The following is a 21280-nucleotide window of genomic DNA, read 5'->3' as shown; positions in this document are numbered from 1 at the left end:
GGGAGCGGATATAAATGGTGTGGGTGGGTGTGGAAATGTGAGAGTTAGTAGCATAACTAAAAGTGTGTGTGGATACTATGTGATCCCTATTGGTGTATAGGGATGGAAAAACAGCTATTTGAGGGACAACAGCTTCCACCCGACACACACCAAACATGCAACCATCTACAGTCAAGCCATACGATACAATCGGATATGCTCCGACACAGCAGACAGAGACCAGCGGATTAAAGCCTTGAGATCAGACTTTATAAACCGTGGGTACAACCACAGAATTGTAGACCAGCAAATTCACAAAGCCACCAGAATACCAAGAATTGATCTCCTTGAATACAAACAGAAGGAGACAAGCGACAGGGTACCTTTGGTGGTCACATATAACCCACACCTAGGAGCCCTACGCAAGATCGCCAGGAAACTACAACCCATCCTCCAGGAAGATACAAGACTGCAACAGGTCTTCCCCGAAGCACCCTTATTATCATACAGACAACCCCATAATCTCAAGAATATTATGGTGAGGAGTAAAGTATTCAGCAGTACAACTGAATGCGGGACAAAACCAAGCCAGGACCCAAGATGCAAAACCTGCGCAATGCTCTACACAGCGGACACAATACAAATACCACACAGGAATCGGGAATACAAAATCAGAGGAAGGTTCACCTGTTCCTCCAGCAATGTCGTGTATCTCATCATGTGCATGAAATGCCCAGGGGGCTGCTACTACATAGGTGAGACAGGGCAGGGGCTAAACAAGAGAATGAACCTGCACCACCACAGCATCACACGCGGAACAAGAGACAGTCCTGTTGGCGAACATTTCTCTGACTCTGGCCATAAGATGAACGATCTGAGGGTTGCCATACTCAAAGGTAATCTTAAAACACCGAAAGAGAGACGGTTGCATGAATACAAATTTATGCAACTGTTCGGGACACTTAGCAGTGGCCTAAACAGAGATCGAAATTTTATGAGTCATTACTGACACAAGTGAACTCTCCTCCCATGAGCGCTATAGGCCATGTCTGTACATACTGTGCTATATGTATGCACACACAGCTGTCTCTCACACATACACTGGCGACACACTTTATTCGAGCTCGGCTAGTCCCACGAATTCAGGTATACCCGGGTGTATTGAGGTTTGTGACTGTTTTCTGCCCGAGTGCATTGAGGTATTTTCAGGCAGGGATTGAAGCATTTTATTCCCGCTGGCTGCAATACTGCACAGTATATATATATATACTGCATTACAATTCATGAATTTATGCCATCTGGTAGACACGCGAAGCATTGCAGCCTATTAAATCCTAATCATTATCATTTAACAGATCAGCCGCCCATCAGCCAGGCATGAACCCAGGCTGTGAAGGCAAACGCAACGGGGCTTGTCAGAGGTGAGGAGCGGCGCATTCCAGGTATCTGCCAGGTACATACTGGGTATTTGCTCGAATAAACTGTGTCGGTGCAGTACTTATACTCCTTGTTTATCCCTATACACCAATAGGGACCACATATTATCCACACACACTTTTAGTTATACTACTAACTCTCACATTTCCACACCCACCCACACCATTTATATCCGCTCCCACTGCACACACACCTTTTGTAAAGCACTGTATATACTGTGGGCTCTCCATTCATGTTAATTCACACTGATACACATACACACTCTTTCATCACTTGCTTTCAGGAACCTTTTGACACCTCTAGCCATAAAACACATCCACACCGGGGGAAGGACCAGCACAGATAACATTCCAATAGACACTGTTTATAGTATAGCTTTTGCTTGCTTCATTCATTGTAACATCGCCGGAAGAAGAGATCAGTGTATCTCGAAAGCTCGCACAAATAAAAGCATTTCGTTAGCCACAGAACGGTATCATCTATTTATTTTTTGATTATATATATATATATTATATATATATATATATATATATTATATATATATATATATATATATATGTAGAGGTATCAGTACCGTGATATATATATATATATATATATATATATATATATGATATGTATATGTATATATATATATATATATATACACACAGTTGTGTGAAAAATAAAGTACACTCTCTTTGAATTCTGTGGTTTTACATATCAGGACATAATAACAATCATCTGTTCCTTAGCAGGTCTTAAAATTAGGTAAATACAACCTCAGATGAACAAACAACAACACATGACATATCACACAGTGTCATGATTTATTTAACTAAAATAAAGCCAAAATGGAGAAGCCATGTGTGAAAAACTTAGTATACCTTATGATTCAATAGCTTGTAAGGGTGTACTTTCTTTTTCACACAACTGTATATAATACTGAGTATATAATACTGAGTTAAGTTATGGTGAGTAAAAAAAGTGACAAAAACCCTCCACAGGAAAGCAAATATGCAAATACAACTGTATGCTCATCTGCATGTCTTAGGCAGGTCTGCAACCCCGCCTTTCCCCATTATCACCCAGCATACAGCACTACAGTATATTTGCATATATATATATATATCGGTAGCGCCCTTTGAAAAAGTTAGCCGAGACTGACGAAACGCGTCAGGGAGCGTCGTGACGTCAGACGCACTGACATTCAAGTCTACATTCAGCGCAGGAGCGGATTGATCCTAGCGCTAGTGCTGCAGGCACTACCCATACGGAACTTTTGTCTAGGACTATTTACAGCACACCAGCCCTGGGAAACTGCTGGTACGCTGCACATTCGCCAACGGAGCCTGGGAATGCCCCCAAAGTCTGCAATTTGACCGGATGACCTACATCAGTCCTGGAATTTGCTGAGACGCTGCTCCTTCACCAACGGAGCCTGGGACTGCCCCAAGAGCTTGCAGCTAGACCGGATGTTGGTGATTATTATCACATATGCTTGATTTATTGTACTTCTTGTAAGTGCGTTTTTTACCCCTCCCTCCCCCCTCCCCTTCATTAAATATACTTTTATACGCTATGGGCGTGCGCTCTCTCCTCTTCTTTCCTTTTTAGATATCCTGTGGACGTGGTAGGTCCACACTGAGAGCTGCCGGAGACCCTATATACCAGTACCCATAATCACCATCGGAACTATTTGAGGACTGGTTACCCTTTCAATTGCTTTTTTCCATGTGTACATGTTGTATGTTTGCAATAGGCCTATCTTATGTTTATAGGTCTATATACCTTTATAATATTGCTTAGACTATTTAGGTAGTACATCAGGTATTTCTACATAGACATACACAGTTTATATGTTCCTTTAAGGCGCAGCTTTTTTTCCTTTTCCTTATGTATATATATATATATATATATATATATATATATATATATATATATATATACTGTATATCGGTAGCGCCCACAGCTGTATTCAGTGATTTACAAGATAAGACAATAAAGTACAGTGAATTTTAATAGAATAAGTGCAGTAAATAAGATCAGACAATAGGAAAAGAAATCCCTGCTCTGTAGATCTTACAATTTAAGTGGTATGTTGGGAAACGTACAGAGACAGCAGGTAAGGGAATAAGTGCAGTAGATGGCTTAGTTAAGTGCTTGGCCACAATGGTTGGTACTGTAGGAGCGACTGTGGGTGTGGGGCAGTAGCCATGAGTCTAGGCCAGTGTTTCCCAACACCAGTCCTCAGGGAACCCCAACAGGTCAGGTCTTAAGGATATCCCTGCTCCAGCACAGGTGGGTCAATCAGCGGCTCAATCATTTTGACCGAGCCACCTGTGCTGGAGCAGGGATATCCTTAAGACCTGACCTGTTGGGGTTCCCCTGAGGACTGGAGTTGGGAAACACTGGTCTAGGCTATTAATTTAAGAGGTGTGTTTTTTGGTTTGAGTTAAAGGTGGGGAGGGTAGGTGCCTGGCATATATTAAGTGTGAGATAATTCTACGTGTAACAGTGGGGGGAAAGGTTTAAGGCGAGAGAGAGCAGTAGAGGTGAAAGGAATGGAAAGGGGACTGTTATGGGTAAAACGCAGGCGACGAGCATAGCGAGAGATCAAAGCTGATATGTAGGGAGGAGCAGATGAGTAGAGAGCCTTGAAGATAAGGAGGGAACTTTTTAAGTTTCCCAAGGAAGAGATGAGCAGAGATTGTTTTGGCAGAAAGTGAAATTATTCTAACAGCAGAGTTTTGGATAGATTGCAAAGGAGAAAGTTGTGAGGCAGTGAGGCCTGTTAGCAGTATGTACAATAATCCAGACGGGAGCTGCAACTTTGTAATGCAACTGCATTAGAGTTTTTAGTAGTAGCTTGATACAGGAAAGTGCGGTTCTTGGCAAATTACAGAAGAAGAAGCGACACATTTTAGCTATACCGTAAATGTGAATGGAGAAGGAAAGGGAGGAGTCAAATGTCACTCCTAGGCAACATGGTTAGGCGACAGGTAGTACCATTTACTTTGAAGGAAATGGGTTATATTAGGCTAGATTTAGGGGAAAATATGAGGTGCTCAGTTTTAGACATATTGAGTTTAAGGTGGTGGACCACCATCCTTGAGGACATAGCCAGGGGGCAATCAGAGACTTGGGACTGGATGGGAGATGTGAGGGTAGGGATGGATAGATATATCTGTGTATCATCTGCATAGAGATTATACCTAAGGCCAAACGAGTTGATAAGGTGACCAAGTGATAGGGTGTAGAGAGAGATACATCAACAGCCAGATCAACAGGAGACGAAGACATGTTAGCAACAGAGACAGAAAATGTGTGATGGGAGACATATGATGGGGACCACAATATAGCTTTGTTGCAGATACCAAGGGAGTTTAGAATATGAAGGAAAAAAGGGTGATCAACCGTATCAAAAGCAGCAGAGAGATGGAGTAGGATTAGTAGTGAAAAATGACCATGGGATTTTGCTTCATGTAGACAACTGGCTACTTTCGTGAGCACAGTCTCTGCTGAGTGAGCTGTATGACAGTCAAATTGTAAAGTGTGAAACACAAAAAGAACAAAAGCGCAGATGCACATAGTAAAGTGTGTTTAAAATAAATATATATATATATATTAGAAGGATAAGATATCTGCGTACATCAGATCAAAGAATAGTAAGCATTTCATGTACAATGACATGTGTTACCCAGTACCGCACAGCCACCACTGTATCGATAGATGTCCACTTTTATGTCTTTTGGGAGGTCTTTGCATAGGAACACACCGCCACGGCACTTGTAAAAGCCCTCCACTCGTCTCTATAGGTCCGGGTAAGACGCCTTCAGAAGTCAGGGCTGTTGGAACCGCCGCTCTGTCTGACTGAATTCCGGTGAGACACCTTCAGAAGTCAGGGCTGTTGGAGCCGCCACCGGGCTTGTTCGTCAAAAGTCCCGTATGCGTATTGCGACCAGCCGTAAAGTGAGGATGGCCGTAAAGTGAGGGATTACGTCACTCCGATATGGCCAAAAGATCACTAAATCTCAGAAATTGCTTGGGCACGCAGATTATGATAAAGAATGTCATATGAGCTATAAAATCTATCCAACGCGTTTCGTAGCGTGAGCTACTTCATCAGGGATCCCTGAAATACATGAAATGCTTACTATTCTTTGATCTGATGTACGCAGATATCTTACCCTTCTAATATATATATATATATATATATATTTTAAACACACTTCACTATGTGCGTCTGTGCTTTTGTTCTTTTTGTGTTTCAGCTGTTCTAGGGGTGTTGAGTCACCCCTTTCATTATAGCTGCAGACACCTATCTACAATATAGAGGTTGTTTTCAACTTTATTATCACATAGGTGGTTAATGGGTTAGCTTACAATAGAGTTTATTTAGCTGCGCACTTGCTTGTTTTGTAGATTGTAAAGTGTGCAGGAGGGTATGGGAATTAAGAAAGTTGATCATACGGGAGAACACAAGACGTTCTTGCAGTTTTGATGCAAAAGGCAGGAGGGATACAGGGCGGTAGTTATTAAGGCACATAGTGTCTAGAGTGTTTTTGAGAATAGGTGTGATCCCCACATGCTTAAAGGAAGAGGGGAAAGTGGCAGAGGACAGGGAGGAATTACAGATATGGGCAAGAGTGGGGACTAAAACAGGAGTAAGAGTTCTGATAAGGTGCGAGGGGATAAGATCGAGAGGGCATGTGGTAGAGAAAATCAACTTAGAAACTTCCAACTCTGAGAAAAGTAGTCGAGTGGAAGGAGGTTTAGCTGGAAGCAGAGTGGAAGGGGAAGGGGCAGAAGGGATTTTATTGTGGATAGCATCCACCTTGCCTTTAAAGAGGCAGTCTGCGTGGCACTTTAAAAATATATATATATATCTTTCTTCTTTTTTTTTATATGCAGCTTTTGATTACCATTATTGAAAACTAATTACCTAAGTTGCCAGTTGATTTGTTCTCCCATGATAGATCAGCAGAGATCCTACTTCTCTAGATCAATAGAGGATTGGATAAAGTTGTAAAACAAGATTGGTAGGCTCAGTGGAAGGAGAGATGTTAGCGATCAGGGTAGATGGCATAGGAGAGAGGTCAATGGAGCAAAGGTCTCAAAAGAAGCAAGCAGAACAGGGAGGAGAGGAGGGGGGGCAATGAGTGGAGGTAAAAGAAAGGAGGTGATGGTCAGAGAGCGGAAGGGGGAGATGGAGAAATCAGAAAGTGAACAGTTTTTAGTAAAGACCAGATCTAAATTGTGACCATCCTTGTGGGTGCAGGAATTGGTCCATTAGTGGAGGCCAAAACAGGAGGTTCAAGATAGAAAGTGAGATGCTCAGGAAACTGAGGGATAATTAATATGACAGTTGAAGTCCCTCAGTAAAAGGATAGGAGAGTCAGAGGAGAGAAAGACGGAAATCCAGAATTTAAAAAGTCAGAGAGAAAAGAGGAGGTAGCGGCTGAGAGGTAGGTGGTGTGTAGATGACTGCCACGTGCAGAGAGAGAGGGTAGAAAGGGTGAACAGTGTGAATCTCAAAAACAAAAAAAAAGAGAGAAAGAAACAGATGGTGGCATAGTATTGGAGACCTACCCCTCCACCCCGGCCACTGGGGCTTGGAGAGTGAGCTAAAGAGAGACCACCACAGGAGACAGCAGCCTTCACAGGAGAGCCATGTTGGGGCATGCAGGTTTCCGCTAGAACAAAGAGCTGAAGAGAGAGAGAGAGAGCAGAAGAGGTTGTGTACAACCAGAGCCTCGATGGTCAGAGTGGACATTCCACAGGAGAAGGGAAGCGAGAATAAAGGGAGACAAGGAATAGACATTAAGTTAGATGGGTTAAAACCCTTAGCAGGAAGGGAGGAAGAGGCATGGAGGCTTTGGTGAGTGTAGGTGTGTACTGTAAATAGATAGGTCCAGGATTAGGAGAGATATCCCTAGCAGTGAGGGGTAGAGGGAGAGGTCAGAAGATTACGAGGGTACTTTTTATTGAGGTGTGTAGAAGTAGCTGGTGAAAGAGGTGTGTAAATAGTGGTGCAGTGTCTGGCCACAGGCAAAGGTGGAGGGAAGGAAAGATGAAGAAATGTTGATAGGAGGAGAGTGGGGAAGGTGGAGAGAATAGAAATGTTTACAAAGGAGTGAGGAAACGGTAAACAAAAAAAGCAATAGGGAGGGCATATTAGGGCGCAGGTAGGAGGAGAGAGTTACCAGGTATTGAAGGATGAGGAATAGGATTTCAAGGAACAGATGTATAAATCAGGCCCGAGAGAGCAGTGTAGCACTGAAGGTTACATGGCAGCTTAGAAAGTGAGTCTTAAAGTTGTGCATAAATTGTTAGAGCATTTCAAAAGGTAAGTTCTCGCAGTTGCAGGGTGGTTGCTAAAATGCTGAATCAAGATATTGTCCCGTTCCCCTCCAATTCAACACCAGCTTTAACTCCAAAGACACTTCAAATGTGGCACTTAAGATGTGCACAGCCAACAGTCGTTAGTATAAAATGTGCCAGCCATTGGAAAGTAATTAATTAGCGAATGTAAGGGACATTGTTCCTGTGTGCTGCTGATGATAATCTGTACTTACAGGACTCCCAAGGTCACAGATAGCTCTATGTACCTGAGATCAAGTGTGATCTGGTCTTGTGTCGCCGCAGTGTGTTTAAACAGATTTTCCTCCATTTCATGCCTAGCTGAATTCACCTTCAACAGTTCCAGTCTCTTGTTTGACAGCTGGCTTTCCACTGCTTTCTGTTGTTCCGATCTCTGCTTTATCTGGACAAGAAAACAAGTAATAACAATACAAGAAAACAAGTAAAAGAATAACAAGAGAAGTATCAACTCTACACAACTCATTTAGAGAGTGTTTCAGAAAATACTGCCATTGGGTAGGCATAAAATATGATACGCTCTCAATATTACTACACATCAATTTCCTTTAGTTTATTTCACTTTATTTTGTATGTATTCTCTTTATACCACAAAATGAAGTAGGTGCAAAGAATTTAGCTACAAATGATACTTTTTATGTTCTTGAAACATTGTACAATTTAAAACTAAGAATACAAACTAAACTCAAGTCAAAATAACTCATTAAAAGCTTTACATACAAAGTGCATCGTAGGCCAAACCTGTTACTATGTACTCATTTCCCTACTAGGTAAAATTCTCCAGTGCATGCATACAGGCAATTCAACGTTTTAAAGCAGTGATCACTCCTCAAACAAAACTGTTTGTCAAGTACATGTTTCACAATGTCCTAATCACATTCCAGCTCAACTAAAGGATTATGTCCATTATTTATTATATTTCCTATTGGATCATGGAATAGACATGGTATTGTTTCCTCTATCATTTCTTGCTAAAAATGCACAGTACAGGTAGTTCTCGTTATCCAACGTTTCCCTTTACAATGAAAGGCATATCCAACGCTTTACTCTGCAACCCTATGGGTCGTTTTTCGATGCCGGAATGCTTTATCCGACGCTCACCGCCACTGATTAACATGGGACTCACTTTGCAATGGTTTCACTATCCAATGCTACTTCCAGCACGGATTCCGTTGGATAACCGAGCACTGCCCTTATATCTATGCCTAACCTGGCTTCTGGTTCCGTTATACCTGTGACTGTAAAGCACGTGCTCTCTGGTCACTATTATTTCTGTTGACCAGCTCCCTGTCCAGTTCCTGCCTGCTGTGCAGTATCTCCATCTCCTTCTGAGATATCTGCAGGTCTGTGTGCACCTTCATTTTCTTCAGCCGAACAATCTCCTCCACGAGCTGCTGCTTGTCTTTGGAATGAGCCACTGCAATAAAAGTGCAGCTAATAAACAATCCCCACTAATTATTTACACGCCTAATGCAAACTGTAAAGCAACCGGTGAACAATGCCAAACTTCCCATTATTTTTGCAACTGGAACTAGAGACTGGCCAAAGTATCTCCTGGTGCCACAAGTTTTGTTACAATGTAAGGTCAAAACAGTATCACACCACTAAGGCAAAAGATTTGATTAAGATTATATTCCTTTTTTTTGTTGTCTTTTCACTACAGTACAGGTCTCTCTGCAGTTCTTTTGAGGGGAACTATCCATATATAAAAGTCATGTGTCTGTCCAACTGTCCCATTCTCTATCGCCTACTACAACCCTTATGCTAACAGGTCATGCTATACATCAATGGAACGCTCTTTGCAGGTACTTTCCAGGAAAAAGGATGATACCGAAATTTGGCCCAAACCATTTTAGTTTCCACTCTCCCTTAAACAAGCGGTGTTTAATCCATTGCTCCCCTGCGGAAGTCTTTTTTTAAACTCCAAAGCTTACAATACATAACTTCATTATTATTATTATGACATTACTACAAACTCCAGGCCGTTTGGCTGAAATTTATATCACCTGCGGTTCACTTGCGTTACAATCCCCCGGACAATTGCTTTGAAAGCAGGAATAAAAGAGTTACTACTTTTCACTGCAGTGATCCTTGGAGGGAATGATGCAATATTTAACACCACATCCTCAAAATGTGTTCTGTCAGAGGAAAGCGTACAATACAGAACAAATGTGCTATAATTAAAATTGTAATGATAACTTCCTATCAGTGTAAAGTCAAAGTCACACGGTACAAGATCCCGTATCGGTTTCTGGAAGGATGAGGGCTTTGTTGATGACGCTCTATCAGTCAAACTGTTAAATAACTATTTAGCCAGTGACATGCTATTGGGGCCAGACACTGAGTGGTAGGTCCTTCCGACACGAGAGGCATTGCATTAGACGGAAGATGGTAACCTTCTGCAGTGTTGACCTGGCCTTTAATGCGATCCCAATCTCTTTGCAACATGAGCAAGTTGGCATCTTTTCGTTTCATCTCCAGTTTCAGACCATCACACTGAGAACGAAGCCCCTGCGTGGAAAATTAAAGTGAGCAGTATTGCCAGTACCACTGTGTGTGTGTCTGTCATGTGCTGTGTTCCCTCAGATAGGGCGTCTGCATCACTACCATCAATGTGGTATATTGCTGTGTCACCCTCTTCATTTTAAGTGGTGTGAGTTTTCCCTGTGAGTTCAGAACAAATAGGGTTTGTATCAAACAGGGCAAGTAGCTGTTTTGCCGTGATGTAGCTGGGACCATAAAACAGACGTTACCTGCAGCTTCCTGTACATGTGATCTGCTTCCGAGGTTAGTCTGGGATGGAGGTCTGTGGCCTTCTTAGTTTGGCCACGGGTGAGGATATTGAGTTAAGGAAAAGCTTAGAAAACAAAAAGCTGAATAACTGAGACCTGTTACCACAGGATCCGTTAAACTAGGCAGTGTAAGGCAGCAACATAAACACATCTACCAAATATAGATAAGCATGTATAGAAGAATGTATCGTTCATTTGTATGGATATTAGTATAGCATCAGAATGGAATACAGTGAAAGAAAGATATTCACGTACAGCAGATTATTGTAAAAGCAGAAGTGGTACTTAGTTACTTTAACTGGGAATGTTGCTCTTTACAGTGCCAATCTGCAACATCCAACTAGAGTTAACTCAAATATATTCCTGTGTTAATAAATAGTTATATCAAGTGGGACAATGTTACATAATTTGCTATAACCTCTCTGACAGGAATCTTACTGTGGTACAGCTGGCCCACAGGGAATATCCTTCCTAGGGACAGTGCTTCCTGTCTCTGCCAGCCAGGCTGCATAACCGGCAGTCGAAGGGGTCGCTCCACTGTTTTGGCGTCAGCCTCTCTGCATAGTCCAATCCATCTGGATAACACCTAGACCCCTTAATCGTAGCATACAGTATATGCTGCAGCATTTTGGACAGTAATAAGATCTTGTAGTCCTAACATATATTAATACACAAATTAATCGTTCCTGGCGCTGTGAATAAAGTCCAAAAATACCGTGAACCAACAAGGCAGTCTCTAGTATAGGCTTCCTTAGGCAGGTTGATGGTCTTGATAGTGATATTTCAGACGGGGGAGTTGTAGTCCTTATGAATGATGTTCAGCTGTTTCTGAAATAACAGAAAAGACAACAGGGCACACCAATTGCGTAGTGTGTTTCTTCAATTGTCCCCCTATCTAAAATCCTAGAATCCTACTTACAGGATATGGGCTAGCAACATTCAGTTGAGAGAATCTGTGACATCCGTCCCTTTCCTTCAGATCATCTCACGGATCCCACGTGGTCTGGTCTGCTGGAATCTCCCTCACTCAGTGTCAATTTTTCACTCCAACACTCCCACAGATTCAAGAGTGGGAGGGGGGGGAGGGGGTGGAAATTAAACAATACTAGTGTGATATCGTACAGGATTTAATAGCTCAAGAAAAAACGTTAAAATCACACTTACATAAATACAGGGTATCAAATACCGCACAAACTGCCGTCCGCAACCTGCACTGCTCCTATAGACTGCCGAGGAGAGAATCGCCGCACGCTACACTCGATACCGGAACCTCGAGTGACGTCAGCGATGCCGCAAACCGGAAACTGGAAACCGGAACTCTCCTCGCGTCAGGAACTACGGGTGCTCAGACGTTCCAAATCACTAAGCTCCTCCTCCCTACGTGTTTCGTGACCCGTTGTCACTTCGTCAGGGGATAATGGAGCTTAGTGGATAGGTTATTTATATACAATCCTAAATGGAAGGACCTTCCTATAAAGGGATGGGCTAGGCATTTAAAGCTGTACACTATATGATTTTACATTTGATTGAAAAGTAAAACGGGATCAATTAATGGTGCCTACAACTACTATACCTAAACTACATCAATAGTATAAACAAAAGGGAGGAGGAATATTAAGGAGGGATACCCTAAATTACTCCTGTGGCCTTAAAATGATTAAATAATTAAAAAGTTACACTTAATTTGGACAAATATATCAACTAAATTAAAACATTACATATATATAGAAAAATTAAAAAATTAAATGATAATATTGAATGTAGATATAAAGAATTGTACATTACTGTCAATAACATTTAAACAATTCAAAAACAGTTATATGGGATTGCACACTATTACCTATATAATAAGACATTTATAAAGGTTATTAAAAAAGGTTAAAAGACACCAGTTATTCGTTAAAACATTATTAATGGCCTGTTTTTAGGAATCTTTTAAAAAGGCCGCTAAGTCAAAATCGATATTCAGGCCGTGGGGGGACAATGTTTTAAGGACATAAATCCAATAACTTTCTTTTTTGGATACCAGATTTAGTCTGTCTCCCCCACGCCAGCTACCTTTAGGATTGTCGATTCCTACACATACCAGACCTTCTGGATTCTGACCATGGTGTATTTTAAAATGATTGGAGACACTGTGGGTCTCGAGGCCCCTCTTGATATTATAGACGTGTTCTGCGAACCGTCTTTTGAGGGGTCTCCCTGTCCGGCCTACATATTGCAGGCCGCATGGACATTCTAATAAATACACACAAAAATTGGTCCTACAATTAATAAAAGTTCTAATATCAAAACTGACCCCTGTTACATTAGATTTAAATTTTTTTGTTTTTTTTACTATGTTTACATCCAATGCAATTTGTGCACGTGTAATAGCCCTTAAGACCATTCAACCATGTCACATGGCGATCTCTAAGGCCATCAATGGGACAACTATGAGAAAGGGTGGATTTTAAATTCCTGGCCCTCATGTAAACAATTTTGGGTTTGCTTGGGAGAATGGTTTTCAAAATGGGATCTCTATGGAGAATACTTGTATCCATTCCACACATTTAGAGAGTTTCCCTTAGTTTTTATTTCGTGTTTGTTAAGAGTCTGTGTTCATGTGTGATTGGCCACCAGTGTTTATACCAATCATTACACATTTTTATCTATTTTCAATTAATGGCTATTTTATACTAATTTCATTAATTTCAAGTTTCGTGTATAGAGTGCAATTAAATTGAGATCTTGCTTTCTTGTTTTTTTATCCACTTTTCCCTCCTTGCACCACTAATATAGGCTGATGCAAGAGCTTTCTCCCCCTCCCCTCCCATGTTTTCCTTACCTACCACGTATTAAGACTTTGTAACAAGAATGTTATCAATAAAAACCTAGTGTCTGTCACAGTGATAGCTGTAATATTCTCCCCCCATACATTTGCCTCTACTGCATTTTGAACTATACGAGAGATGTTCACTTTACGTTTTTTGGAGTCTTAAAAGTGCCTGGGACAACAGACCGTTTATACAGGAAAGAGAGGTCAGTTTAAAGCAGCAAAACAGTTCTGTAGTATTAGACAATATTTACTGCATTTTCTTTTTTGTTGTTATTCAACTCTTAATGCCATTTTTAATGAGTTTTAATATACCGAGCAGCCTTTGATTTCTATAGCAGGTTTTAGCCCACCTCCCCAGCAGTGCAACATCTTTGCAACATTTTCCTATTTGTGAGCATTTTGTTACCAATATTCCCAGCAGTTTGTGCTGTAAACTGTAACTATAGTCAACGTTACCTTAGAAATATATGGATACATTGTAGCTGCTGAGTTACACTGACTGGAGCACCCATTATGTTAGTTACACAATAAGGATTTTAACACATTTATATCAGGAGCACCAAAACGATTGCCAGCTTAGGTAAGAACGTAGAGCTATACATTGTCACGTGCTTTACATATACAAATAAGAAAAAAAGGGGGAAATGTACTATTGCTGCTTTAAGATATTAAATAAATACAGTTCAAATCTAAAAAATGAAATAATTCTGCTAAGAATAAAGACTGACAACCACATGACCACATTTCATACGCATAACATTTAGCAGTTGTCAATACAAAAAAAAACTAGCACTCACGTGGACATACTGTACATATGGTTTTTATTACCACTGTGGTTCCCCAATACTGGATTTTCTCATATTGGCTGATCACAGCCTTGATTGAGCCAGCCATCCCAGGTACCTGTGGCAAGAACACCCGAGTGACATCAGGGCTCTTTTGTCAGTCTTTATACTAAGATGTCCAAAATGATCAGGGAACGCAGAAGCATGTAAAAATAAAAACATATAGAAATTGTGCAATATGTCTTTGTCTTTGAACGCAGTTTTCATTCGCCCATTAAAGTTTATACTCACAGATTTCTCTGTGTTAAGATGTACGTAAAGGTTTCTTTATGTTGTAATTCCTATGGGATTCTCACGTGTGGGAACATCATAAAGTGGAGTCCTCACCGCATTTGAAAGGTGTAGAAAGAAAGAACAAACATAGTGTAGACTGTGACAATATTTTATATCTGCAGTTAAGAAAATTTAAAATCGCACTCGCATGGTATCAGTAAAATATGCACAGTTTTGATCACAAGATCAACACCAACAGTGGAGGTTTGCAGAGCAGTCTCTCTGTATGCACTCGATACACTGGGGCTGTCGCGTCTTTCGCACTTCCGGGTGGATTCTCCGGATAGGAACTTCAGAGTCAGCTCAGGACAAACAGGTGACGTCGTGTAGAGCCTCCCCTTCGGTTCTGACTGAACGTTGAATATGCTGGATACACTCTACGCATTTCTCCTCCCTTGGAGGTTTCCTCAGGAGCCTGACTCCAGCATATTCAACGGTCAGTCAGAACCGAAGGGGAAGCTCTACACATTGTCACCTGTTTGTCCTGAGCTGACTCCGGAGAATCCACCCGGAAGTGCGAAAGACGCGACAGCCCCAGTGTATCTTAACTGCAGATATAAAATATTGTCGCAGTCTACACTATGTTTGTTCTTTCTTCCTACACCTTTCAAATGCGGTGAGGACTCCACTTTATGATGTTCCCACATGTGAGAATCCCATAGGAATTACAACATAAAAAACCCTTTACGTACATGGAAATCTGTGAGTATAAACTTTAATGGGCGAATGAAAACTGCGTTCAAAGTCAAAGACATATTGCACAATTTGTATATGTTTTTTATTTTTACATGCTTCTGCGGTCCCTGATCATTTTGGACATCTGAGAACTACGTGGATTAAGAAAAGTAATTCTTATCATAGGTCAAGCAGCATCAAATTGTTTGTATAAAATATTTTTTCTACCGGCACTATTTTATTCAATAAGCACTATTAAGGATTTCTGGGCACAATTTTGTATGTCACTTTTATATTGTATTATACAAGGTAATAGTTGGGGATATCTTCATTTATATATTAGATTTAAGCGCTAATTGGTAACACTTCACCTTTATACTAAGATGGTTACTTCCTTTTATCAAATATTTATTGGGCCATTATGGTTCAACAGGCAAATAAAGGTCACATGACACACCTAGAATACCAATGTTGTTTATACTTTAGATTCTATCAAACAAAAACATCTGGGTTGAGTCTCATTTCCTGCTTCCATTCATCCACCACCAGCAACAGGAAAAGGATATAGGAAACTGGCCTCCAGTTCCAGGAAGTAAATCTGCTGCTGGAGATTCTTAATGTATCCTGCTTCCATAGTGGGAATAGCAGTGTCCATGTTCACCTACTAGTTCAAAATAATGGATTAGCACCAGCACATAACTTATCATTCATCTGTGCCAAAGATGTCTGTATTTCTGTGCGCACTGAAGTTTTGTTTGGCAAAAGTAGAATTTTACAAAGCTGTCTAAACAATATGATGTTAAGAAATCCACAGCATTGACTTTTTTTTTAGTTGACACAATATGTCTGATGACCATTTTATAAACATGTGTGGTTAGACATCTAATAAAGACTAGAACATTGTATCAACATATAACTTGTTTTTCAGTAAGTGACATGCCTACAAAGAAATATATTGCATTTGTATTAAACAAATAGCAAGAACAGATCTTTAACTGTATTTTTTTTGTTAAATAAAGTATGTTTGATAGGTTTCCATTTTCTCCAAAAGAGAAACTACCAAATGTTACAGAAAAAAAACACTACGGGGCTTATTTAGTAAGGTGTGATAAGCGCAGGTGACGTGCTATTGCAGGAAAAGCCCCATTAAAGTCAATGGGACATTTTATGCAATAGCACATCATCTGCACTATCACACCTTACAGAATAAGGGCCAAACAATTCATTCATTTTAAGATGCATTCCCACTTAGCCAGCCCAACTACCATTTTCTTCCAAATAACTTCACTTTTCCTGTTTTATTCTTATCATGTCATTGTAAATCCGACCATTACTGTATCTATCTATGCTGTACACACCTTAAAATGAAATACTAGGTGTTGCTTTCGCTGTGTTGCAAATGTTAGGAGTGTGTAGCAAAGTATCTCTGTTGCTCAATTATATTATGTATGTGCATAAAGCAATGCCTGGTTTATCAAAGAAAAAAGATTTCACATTGTGGTTTACATAAGAAAGGTGTCCAAGACCATCAGCTGCATGTGTGCAGCACAATAATCTGCAGTAAACGGGGCAAATAACAGATTTAATTCTATGCTTATGTGCTTATGTTTAGCAGGCTTGAAACTTAGTTGATAACCATAAATATATTTTTACTTTTCAATGGCAAAAATTGCCCCTCAGTCCATAGCAAGTAACTTACTTACCCATGCAGTGTGCTGCACAGCAGTGTATATATGTATTTTGCAAATAAAATATTTATCTGCAACAAAAGGCACATTATGTATACTGTAAAACAATGTATCTGCAGTGAGCAAAAGAATGTGTGTGTAATGTGCAAAGCAATATATATGCACAATGTTCAAAATAATGTTTCTGAAATATAAAATATACAATGCACTGTCAGTGTACTTGTGTAATATGCAATGCACAGTCAGTGTACTTGTGTAATATGCAATGCACAGTCAGTGTACGTGTGTAATATGCAATCCACAGTCAGTGTACTTGTGTAATATGCAATGCACAGTCAGTGTACTTGTGTAATATGCAATGCACAGTCAGTGTACTTGTGTAATATGCAGTGTACTTGTGTAATATGCAATGCACTGTCAGTGTACGTGTGTAATATGCAATGCACAGTCAGTGTACTTGTGTAATATGCAATGCACAGTCAGTGTACTTATGTAATATGCAATGCACTGTCAGTGTACGTGTGTAATATGCAGTGTACTTGTGTAATATACAATGCACTGTCAGTGTACGTGTGTAATATGCAAGGCACAGTCAGTGTACTTGTGTAATATGCAATGCACTGTCAGTGTACGTGTGTAATATGCAATGCACAGTCAGTGTACGTGTGTAATATGCAATCCACAGTCAGTGTACTTGTGTAATATGCAATGCACAGTCAGTGTACTTGTGTAATATGCAATGCACTGTCAGTGTACGTGTGTAATATGCAGTGTACTTGTGTAATATACAATGCACTGTCAGTGTACGTGTGTAATATGCAATGCACAGTCAGTGTACTTGTGTAATATGCAATGCACTGTCAGTGTACTTGTGTAATATTCAATGCACAGTCAGTGTACTTGTGTAATATGCAATGCACAGTCAGTGTACTTGTGTAATATGCAATGCACAGTCAGTGTACGTGTGTAATATGCAATGCACAGTCAGTGTACTTGTGTAATATGCAATGCACAGTCAGTGTACGTGTGTAATATGCAATGCACAGTCAGTGTACTTGTGTAATATGCAATGCACAGTCAGTGTACTTGTGTAATATGCAATGCAGTCAGTGTACGTGTGTAATATGCAATGCACAGTCAGTGTACTTCTGTAATATGCAATGCACAGTCAGTGTACGTGTGTAATATGCAATGCACTGTCCATGTATTCCTGGTCACACATGATCACCCTGAAGATATTAGCAGCTCCCCACCTTGCCCGCTTCCTCTCCTCCTGTGGCTATATCCCGGGTAGGACGCTGCCTGGTTGCCCCCGGATACAGCCACTTCCTGTGCAGCTGAGGAGGAGGAGGAGGGAAGAACACAAACACAGTGCTCCGAAGAGGCTTCCTCCGCCGTGTTTGATTCGGGCAGTGGTGTTTCTATTCCCCTCACCTCAATAATGACAGTGGGAGAAATATACAATACAAAGGGGAGGAAATGACGTTGTTTTAAAATAAAATTGTAATGCGATAGAAAACCTTTTATTAGCCTGATAAAAGAGATAGGAGGGAAATCATGTATATTTTACAAAAAAAAAAAAATGAAGGGGTTTGACAAAAGGCTCAAAAATGTCCAGATTTTATATATTTATGTATGCTGAACTAAATCAAGAAGTTAATTTCTTGCAAACCTGGAGTGCTGTCAGCAATTTTCGATGGTATTACATACCATATACATATACATATACATATACATATACATATACATATACATATACATATACATATACATATACATATACATATACATATACATATACATATACATATACATATACATATACATATACATATACATATACATATACATATACCTGACTTAAGTTATGGTGAGTAAAAAAAGTGACAAAAACCCTCCACAGGAAAGCAAATATGCAAATACAACTGTATGCTCATCTGCATGTCTTAGGTAGGTCTGCAACCCCGCCTTTCCCCATTATCACCCAGCATACAGCACTTCCACTGCAGCAAGGGATTCTGGGAAATGACATGCAAATGAGCACACAGTGTCACTTTTTGCCTCAAAAACCATTTTTAACATGGTTCCCTATAGGCTTAAGCTTGCTGCATGGTCACAGCTTTGAGCACAGCCAGGGTTAAGGTGCATACCCAGAAAACCACCTTAACTACCATATTATGGTATAGCCTATCCCATAGCCTCTTTGCATACCCAGTTAAAATCAACCCCACACTGATGAGACCCATTAAGGTCGAAACAGCTGTCTGTGGGTGGTTTTCTGGGTATGCACCTTAACCCTTTATGCTTTACTGTGGAGGGCTTTTGTCACTTTTTTTTACCCACCATAAGCTTAATAATTGTGGTGATTACCTAGTCTAGTCTCAAACCTGCTTTGCCATTACAACCAACCTCACACTGATGATACCCATCAAGGTTGAAACATGTCTGTGAGTGGGTTTAATGGCTTTGCATCTCATCCCAGCCTCTGTCTAAAAAGCTGTGTTTAAAACAGCATGCATTGGCTTGAGGATTTGCTTGTGTAATACGAGCTTGAGACAAAAGGTGGCACTGAGTGCTCATTTGCATGTCATTTCCCAGAATCCCTTGCTGCATTGGAAGCGCTGTATGCTGGGCGATAATGGGGAAAGACAGGGTTGCAGACCTGTCTAAGACATGCAAATGAGCATACAGTAATATTTACAGTTGCGCTATATATATATATATATATATATATATATATATATATATATATATATATATATATATATATATATATATATATAGCCCTCAGACCCCCCCCCCCCCGGTCGCAGATCGGACCCCCTAGGGTGTACTAAGGTCTGGCTACACATGGTGGTGCATACCTGTGGGCAACAGGAGGGCCTGAGTCTCCCGCGATGGTGGGGAGTACAGAACCAGGTTTCTGGGGTTCTTGCCTTCATCTGATCTCAATGGTGCAACACCTCCATCTCTGTGAAGCCCAAGGGATATGGGGTGGAACCCTTACAGAAAATTCCCACTCAGGGACGAGAGATTCCAGTCTCAGTCTTTGTTTCTTTGTTAACAGTAGCAGCAGTTCTCTTTATTGTTCACAGCAGCACACAGCAATCCCAGCAACACGCTGGTCTCAGGTACAGGGTCTTCTCTCCCAGCTCCAGACTGTACCCCCTCAGGATGGTCTGTGGGTGTTCACTGTATCCCTGCCACCACCCCAAGCTGCGGGCGCTCAGGGTGGGGCTAGCTCTTCCCTCACCCCCTAGGCAGGGTGAGAGGCATTGGTCCACCGTAGTTCTATCAGCTCTACTCAGGGCCTGCCTGATCTCCTCCAACTGTGTCGCCCTGACAGGAATTCTCTCTCTCCAGAACAGAAACAGAACAGCCTGTCACTGACAGGAACTGGCAACTCAATAGAGACAGCCCTGCCCATCATGATGTCAGCAGACCCCTCCCCTGTGTCTCTTGCCTTCCACACAGGGTCAGGTGGCCTACCTTCACCACTCAAAGCAGGGCTTGATGTGGGGGAAACCCATGATAACTACTGGCAGCCTGCCCTTAGAAGGACTTATACCAGTAGGAGAAAAGACATATAACCCTATTTCTTACCAGGGCTACATATACATATATATATATATATCCGGGTCCCCTCTGGTGCCCCGTGCAGGGTCGCCAACAGGGGGCGGGGGGGTGTCTGCCGGTGTTGGCGTCCAGGGCCCCGTGAGTCAAAAGCTTTATGTCATTTTATTTGTCATGTTCTATGCCAATAAGCAGAGATTTCCCCAGGCACTTTCACCTCTTTAGAAATGTTCAAGGAAGTTTAGCATGAGCCTTAGGTTGGGGCAATGGTGCCGCAGATAGTGCGGAGGCGTCCGCGCGGAAGCAGGAGGGGGCATGCGTTGTGTGAGAAATAAGTTCAACTGATTTCTCAGCGGGCCAGACCGGTCACGTGAGCGGTGCGCCCAATGATGGCAAACCAGCTCCGTGACATCACTGGCACGCCCCTAGACACGCCCACGGACAGCGCACGTACCATGGCCAAAAAACACACCCGCTTCAAGCGGGTAATATCACAGCTGCGCACGCCTCCACACGGGCAAAGGCGCTATGGATCTGCCTTAAGGAAAGTGGAGGGTTGACCATTCAAAAATAAAGATTTGCATCTTTAATGTATTAAAATGGAAAGTATGTAAGATTTGCTGAGTAAAAGCTGAGTGCTGGAAATACCTGCATTAAAGCAAAAATCCATTAGGCAAGTCAGAAATGCAAGCACCCAGAAATTGAAATTTAAAGTTATGTTAAGTCACCTTTAATTAGGGTAATTGTGCATTATCCTCAGTGACTGCTCAAATAATGCTGTGAATGTAGTTGCTATGTACAGTTTCCTCCATAATTACTGTTCCCTGAGCTGGAACAATT

The 21280-nt window shown here is 41.2% G+C and overlaps 1 protein-coding gene across 1 annotated transcript in view; it reads right to left on the bottom strand.

The window, feature by feature from the left end:
* The window catches only part of LOC142493346 (uncharacterized), a 43218-nt gene extending 25049 nt beyond the window's left edge, over positions 1-18169 (bottom strand). The window contains exons 1-6 of the mRNA XM_075597236.1: positions 18121-18169; positions 15746-15840; positions 10530-10608; positions 10173-10287; positions 9009-9193; positions 8007-8161 (exon numbers count right to left, since the gene is read on the bottom strand). Coding sequence (XP_075453351.1) covers positions 8007-8161; positions 9009-9193; positions 10173-10287; positions 10530-10608; positions 15746-15834 — 623 coding nt within the window. The 5' untranslated portion in view covers positions 15835-15840; positions 18121-18169. The remainder of the gene's footprint in view (positions 1-8006; positions 8162-9008; positions 9194-10172; positions 10288-10529; positions 10609-15745; positions 15841-18120) is intronic.
* Positions 18170-21280: the final 3111 nt, after the last annotated feature.

Source organism: Ascaphus truei, chromosome 4 (genome assembly GCF_040206685.1).
Source record: "Ascaphus truei isolate aAscTru1 chromosome 4, aAscTru1.hap1, whole genome shotgun sequence".
In the NCBI taxonomy this organism is placed as follows: domain Eukaryota; kingdom Metazoa; phylum Chordata; class Amphibia; order Anura; family Ascaphidae; genus Ascaphus; species Ascaphus truei.
This window is presented reverse-complemented; position numbering and strand designations above follow the sequence as displayed.